A 7,780-nucleotide genomic window follows, 5' to 3' on the forward strand; every position below is an offset into this window, starting at 1 on the left:
GCCGACATATGCTTTTGGGGAGCTAAATCATCAACTTACATGTCCATGTTCAAATATCAAAATATCAAATGTTTATATATCGTTACAGTGAAATTAGCATGAAATATAACTTTAAGAGCAATTAGATCTTAAAATAAATTGAAATATTTAGTATTTTTTGCATTGCACTGTTGCTTGGGCATACCTTTTCAACACAATGCTCACTTAAAAGGTTTTGAAAAATATTAACATGTTGAAGCAGTTTGTGATAGTCACTGGTGTTGAGCTTCAGAATCCTCACATTTAATAGCAGTCACTGGTGCACCGACTTTGTACATGGAAGTAACATGTCATGTTGTGTTGTGTTGTTGGAGTGTAAACACATTGAGAACATGAACATGTTACTTACAATGTAAAGATATTCATAGTTTTGATTAATAATGCACCCTACATTGATACTAACAAACATACAAAGTCATATACAGTTTGTGGATAATGTTTAATATTCATTTAAATACATGTAAATGTTTTTGTTGTAATCAAAGAGAAGGAGAAGAAATAGGATCTTAGGAATATTTAGTCATTTTTACTTGAAATCAACATCCAGTAATAAAAATCAACTTTAAAACTAACTTTATACAAGCTGTCAAAGGCACTCATGCTAAAACATTGACTGTGGCGCAAGCCTCTGTAACTCTTTTGAATTGGAGAAATGATTCAGTGTTTTTTGTATTAGACAAATGTTTTCAATTTTTTGTAGCGGTGTTATCTGTATCCAATTCATCTAAGGACTGCGGACAGTGGACTAGGCGCCAGTGCGTCTGATGTAATCGTGTTTGGAGACTCCGAGATTGAAGTGCCTGATCTCAGTACCAGTAAGTTCTGCTGTATATTTCTTTACTATAGGGCTGTTACATAGTCAAGGTTGATCTTATCTGAGGTGAAACATTCACCATATTCTTTGTAAGCTATAATTGATGTCATCTTTTACCTTCAAACTCAGAAATCGAAAAGGTGATAATTTGTACAATTGTCCCTATGTTTCAATACTCGGATGTTGCTATCGTTTCATCGTTGCCAATGGTAGACAAAATACAAATATGGTATACTCAGTTGATGCTGTCATTTCATCGTTGCCAATGGTAGACAAAATACAAATATTGTATAGTCAGTTGTTGCTGTCGTTTCATCATTGCCAATGGTAGACAAAATACACATATCATATAACAGGTTACTACTGTCGTTATTGCTGTGGTTCATCGTTGCCAATGGTAGACAAAATACACATATTGTATATTCAGTTTTTTGCTGTGGTTTCATCGTTGCCAATGGTAGACAAAATATATTCAGTTATTGCTGTGGTTTCATCGTTGCCAATGGTAGACAAAATACGAATATCGTATAATCGGTTATTTCTCTCATTTCATCATTGCCAATGGTAGACAAAATACAAACATTGTATAGTCAGTTTACAGGCGTCAACATTTTCACAATTTTTACTGAAAAAAGAAAAAATCATGAAATAACCAGTTATGAATTATCTCAGGTTATTTGACAAAACAAATAATGTTGTGAAGATGCCAATTTATAGTTCATTGTAATTTTTATAGTTAGGTTACCTTGTTGGTTACTGCATTGTTCCCCCTGGTGTCAGGTTTGGACCTGGAGAGCTCGGAGGGGTCTGGAGTCGAGGATGATGGTGATGACTCCAAGTCTACAACATCTTGGGAGGATATGAGTAAGCTGGACCCTAACATGTTACTGTATAAGGCTGCCCAGGCGAGGAACCTAGCGGTGATGTTAGAGGCCCTGGCCAACGGGGCCGATCCTAACTGGGTCCATGAGGAGGAGGACGGCAAAAACTCCATTGATGAAGGTCGTAGAGACAGTAAGTGGATTGATTAAAAACCCTGTTTGTCAAAATTTTGTCTGACCTCAGGCTGTATTTCTTATAGTTGGCAGTTTTAAGCCTGACTCTGTATGCTGAGCATACCAACTAATGTGTACTTTGTTTGAGGGGAAAACGATTTGATATAAACTGTTAAATGAGAGTATTTTACAATGAGTACTGAAAAACATTGTGTACCAAGGTAAAAAATACAGGCCCTTAAGGCATCCTTTTTAAACTGAAACACCACGGTAGAAAATACAGGCCCTTAAGGCATCCTATATAAACTGAAATATCAAGGTAGAAATACAGGCCCTTAAGGCATCCTATTTAAACTGAAATATCAAGGTAGAAATACAGGCCCTTAAGGCATCCTATTTAAACTGAAAGAGTTTCTGTTGATTAAAATAATTCTATTTAATGATACCTGACTCCAGGGATCCCTCTCAGCCTGCCAGTTTCTGTGATTACACTATTTATATGTAATGATACCTAACTCCAGGGATCCCTCTCAGCCTGCGAGTTTCTGTTGATTATACTATTTATATGTAATGATACCTAACTCCAGGGATCCCTCTCAGCCTGCGAGTTTCTGTTGATTATACTATTTATATGTAATGATACCTAACTCCAGGGATCCCTCTCAGCCTGCAAGTTTCTGTGATTACACTATTTATATGTAATGATACCTAACTCCAGGGATCCCTCTCAGCCTGCGAGTTTCTCCTTCTCAATGGTGCTAAGTTGGCGCGGAAAGATAGAAATGGGCGAACACCATTACATCATGCTACTATGAATGGCAATACAGGGTACGTATACTGTGTTTGTAAAAGTTTAAGGAAGGATGAAAATGCAGATTTTAAATTTGAACTATTAGTAAATTATAAACTGCAAACTCCTCCAACAAAAAGTTTCCTCTTTTGTGTATTTGTTATAACAAACAATATCATACCAAATGTTTGAAGTGTAATACACAGGAAAATGGTGTGCCGAGAGAATTTTTCGAAGAAGGGTGTTAATGTAGCACATATATAACATTACGTTATTACCCAAAGGAACGAATCACATTTTACATTTCCATGGCATTCCCAAACTTCTTGGTATTTGGAAAATAAATGGTTTGGACAAATTGGTTGATTATTAAATCAATATCTCATTCGTTGATATGAGTACATTTTCAGAATTTTATTTTGTAGTGCAGCACTAACTACCATGCGTGGTCAATAACTGTATGAATGTAATTGAAATGCTATAAAACTATGTAATCAAACTTCTTTTTTTTAAATCATCTGCAGTAAAACAAGACTTTGTCTTGATAATGTTGTTAGCTCTTTTTTGTTCTGTCGTTACAGACAAGTTTGCCAGTTCCTGAAGAGAGGGGCAGATTTGCATTCTAAAGACAAAGAAGACCAGGTAACAAAAACATTTTTATCATAAAACATAATGTCATTTTTTGAGTTACAAAAACTTTTATTGCACTGAATTGATGGGAGTTTGGTTTTCTCCCAAATCCAGGTCAATATTAGCATTTTTCATACAACTATATCACTAGCACTCACCAAGGCCAGTATTTAGTTTACTCTTTCTAGTCATCAGGCCAATATTTAGGTCACTGATTCTAGTCACCAGGCCAATATTAAGGTCACTGATTAAGTCACCAGGCCAATATTTAAGTGACTGATTCTAGTCACCAGGCCAATATATAGGTCACTGATTCTAATCACCAGGCCAATATTTAGGTCACTGATTCTAGTCACCAGGTCAATATTTAGGTCACTGATTCTAGTCACCAGGCCAATATTTAGGTCACTCTTTCTAGTCACCAGGCCAATATTTAGGTCATTATTTCTAGTCACCAGGTCAATATTTAGGTCACTGATTCTAGTCACCAGGTCAATATTTAGGTCACTGATTCTAGTCACCAGGCAATATTTAGGTCACTGTTTCTAGTCACAAGGCCAATATTTAGGTCACTATATCTAAGGCAATGGTACTACACTATATAGGACAATAACTAGGTCACTGCTACTAGCCTATAGGCCAATATTAAGGTCACTGTTACAAGCCTATAGGCTGGTTTCTAGGTGACTAGTGACTAGGTGAATAGCTAAGTCATAATTTCTGTATAAAGTCTGATAGTTGTTTATGTGTTACAGGATCCCCTTGACATAGCTGTGAGTACAGCCAATGCTGATATAGTGACACTGTAAGTTTATCAGTGAAATGCAAATAGAAAAATGAAAACGCTTGAAGTGTTGCCTTAGAATTTCACATTAAATTTTAATGAGATAAATCAGTAAAAACCAAAGTGATTCTGAGCAAACTTTGTCTACATTTGTTTCATTCTGTTTGGTACACATTGATTTTTTTTCTCCAACAAGTATTCATTTTAGGTCATTTCAGCCAATAATTAGTAGAGGTCATTTCTAATTATGTTTAATTTAATCATTCATTTTGTGTATCACTAGTGATACTCGTGAATGTTATTTTTATAATTTTAGATTTGATTATAACTCCACCCTTCACTTACAGATTGAGATTAGCCAAGCTTAATGAGGAAATGAAGGAATCAGGAGGAGGTTTCAATAAACCCAGGTACATATTTTTTTATGTAGATAACATGGGTACATATATACCAGTAACCCGAGTGCATATAACTTTTATGTAGATAACACAGGTATAAGAATACCAGTAACCCGGGTACATATAACTTTATATAGATATAACACAAGTTCATATATACCAGTAACCTGGGTACATATAACTTTGATGTAGATAACACAGGTACATATATATACCAATTACCTGGGTACATATAATTTTTATGTATATAACATGGGTACATATTTACCAGTAACCTGGGTACATATAACTTTTATGTAGATAACACGGGTACATATCTACCAGTAACCTGGGTACATATAACTTTGATGTAGATAACACGGGTACATATCTACCAATTACCTGGGTACATATATTTTTTATGTATATGACATGGGTACATATTTACCAGTAACCTGGGTACATATAACTTTTATGTAGATAACACGGGTACATATCTACCAATTACCTGGGTACATATAACTTTTATGTATATAACATGGGTACATATTTACCAGTAACCTGGGTACATATAACTTTTATGTAGATAACATGGGTACATATATATACCAATTACCTGGGTACATATAACTTTTATGTATATAACATGGGTACATATCTACCAGTAACCTGGGTACATATAACTTTGATGTAGATAACACGGGTACGTATATATACCAGGAACCCGGGTACATATTACTTTGATGTAAATAACACAGGTACATATATACCAGTAACCTGGGTACATATAACTTTATATAGATAACAAATGTTCATATATACCTGTCCAGTAACCTGGATACATATACCTTTTATGTAGATAACACTGGTACTTATATACCAGTAACCTGGATACATATAAATTTTATGTAGATAACACAGGTACATATATACCAGTAACCTGGGTACATATAACTTTATATAGAAAACACGGGTACATATATACCAGTAACCTGGGTACATATAACTTTATATAGATAACACGGGTACATATCTACCAGTAACCTGGGTACATATAACTTTATATAGATAACAAAGGTACATATATACCAGTAACCTGGGTACATGTAACTTTTATGTAGATAACACGGGTACATATATATCAGTAACCTGGGTACATATAACTTTATATAGATAACATGGGTTCATATATACCAGTAACCTGAATACATATAACTTTTATGTAAATAACACGGGTACATATATATACCAGTAACCTGGGTACATATAACATTTATGTACCGATAGATAGATAACACACATATACTATTTGAGACAAAGAAGTAATTCCAACCATGTGGACAAAAGAATTTTTATACTATAGATATACTGGTTATAAACTGAGTACAAATAATGGTCCTACAGGTAACCTGGATGCAAATATACCAAAATGTTGATTTCTTGTAATGATTTTGTGTTCATGCTATGGGGTAACATTTTGATAATGTTTACACAATTGTCCTGACTGATATCAAACAACTATTGGTGCGGTACGAGAAAAAAATTCTTAATAATATAGTGTTATTAATCAGCTGTTATGATATTGGCACAGTTATTAGGCCGAGGTCTGTGATATTGGACCGAGGCCGAAGGCCGAGGGATAATGTGACAGACCAAGGCCTAATAACTGGGCCAATATCATAACAGCTGATTTATGACACTTTTATTAATTAAGTGACAATGAATGATTTGAATGACTCTGCAAAATACAAGATTAAAAACCAAAACAAAATGCAAAGTTGTAAACAAGTTTATTTAATTAAATTGATAAAATGCATTGATAAAATGTTACATTTTACTTATTTTCTCTAAGTATTTGTTTTACTACTGTAAAGTATTTGTTTTAATACTGCAATCAAATCTTGGTCAGAAGAAATTGTGTCAGATAAAATTTCATACCTAGTGATGCCATCTCTTAAAACACCAAGCATATCTTCGCCGTTTTTTGCATATTTGTCCCTGGCCCTTTTGACACACGACTCGTCAATCTCCATGTTGTTTGTTGACTGATCTTGTAAACCCTCATAGATACTAGGTCAAATAACTTAATAACACCGAGAACTTCCGAATGACGAGGCGCGTTCTATTTGGCGCGTTTTTCAATATTAGCCGAGTTCAAAGTCGGCCAATACGAGAAAAAGTCGGCCAATATCATATGAGACGAGTTGCGTCAATTTTTTTCAATATTGGCCAAGTTTGGCCAAATATAACTCGGCTGGAAAATCCATACTAGTGTAATAACATAGATAGTTAATTAATAATGCTGTGTATGAGACATCCATGACAGTATAGGCCTCTGTTGGGAATTTTACCGTGGTCACTAAAACAACTTTGTGAGTGATACAGTGAGTTAAACAGGACCATTTAATGTTTGATGTTTTCACAAAAAGTAAATATTGATCGGTCATTACACATGCATTTGACTTCGTATTTTAGGAGATGACACCTTTCAAGATGTGTTCAGAGATTTTAGCAACATGGCCTCCAACAATCCCGAGAAGTTAAAACGGACAAATACTGCCAGCAGCAATACAAACCAGACCTAGCATACCACAAATTGTCTCCCCTTGGCCAGTGTTGCTACCTTGACACGTGTCAAGTCTAAAGACAGTTGTCTTCCCTGAAAATCTCCACTTAACACACCTCCTTAGACTATAACGTAAAGTTCTTTATTCTACCTGCAGTAAAGATATGTGAAAGATATTGAATTCACCAATTTTCCCAATGAGATACTAACGATAAAGATTATAGAAAGCATAATGATAATTTTTTAACAAAGATTAATAGATTTATCGTAACTATCTTTCACATGGCTCTCTAAAGTTATTTACATACATTGTTAGCTCATTGCAATTTCACATGGAGAAATTTATAACATTGATGTATTCATTTACATACAAATGAATTAACATTACATGATTAGCATTAAAAGTCAAAACACTGCTTTCTTACTTTTTAAATTTCATTGCATAATTTTGTTATATGCATTTCATAACCTTAAATGGACCATAGCTTCTTGATAAAGAATAGTTTCCTTATCGTGTATGGACTTTAAATCCTGTAGAAGCTGTTTTGTAATCTTGTATGTACCATAAAAACCTATTTATATAGGAATCATAAATCCTTTAGACACCATTTTTTGATGTATGAACAATAAATCCTTTAGAGGCTTGCCTGGCTCAGCAATATAAAGCTTTCTGATGTCTACCCGGATTATTTAATGTAGCTTATTGTGCCATACACTTGCATCATTAGACAAAAATGTCAGTTATTGTTATAATATATATATAGAGAATAATGATATTAAGTCTT

The 7,780-nt window shown here is 34.3% G+C and overlaps 1 protein-coding gene across 1 annotated transcript; it reads left to right on the forward strand.

Annotated features, from left to right (window-relative positions):
- Nucleotides 1–748: 748 nt before the first annotated feature.
- LOC138308519 (arf-GAP with coiled-coil, ANK repeat and PH domain-containing protein 2-like) lies at nt 749–7,014 on the forward strand. Its single transcript, XM_069249537.1, has 7 exons — nt 749–854; nt 1,634–1,867; nt 2,567–2,676; nt 3,220–3,280; nt 4,024–4,073; nt 4,400–4,491; nt 6,905–7,014. The coding sequence occupies exons 2-7, from the start codon at nt 1,820–1,822 to the stop codon at nt 7,012–7,014; spliced, it is 471 nt and encodes a 156-aa protein (XP_069105638.1). The 5' UTR covers nt 749–854; nt 1,634–1,819.
- The last annotated feature ends 766 nt before the right edge of the window (nt 7,015–7,780 follow it).

This window comes from Argopecten irradians, chromosome 1 (genome assembly GCF_041381155.1).
Source record: "Argopecten irradians isolate NY chromosome 1, Ai_NY, whole genome shotgun sequence".
In the NCBI taxonomy this organism is placed as follows: Eukaryota; Metazoa; Mollusca; class Bivalvia; order Pectinida; family Pectinidae; genus Argopecten; species Argopecten irradians.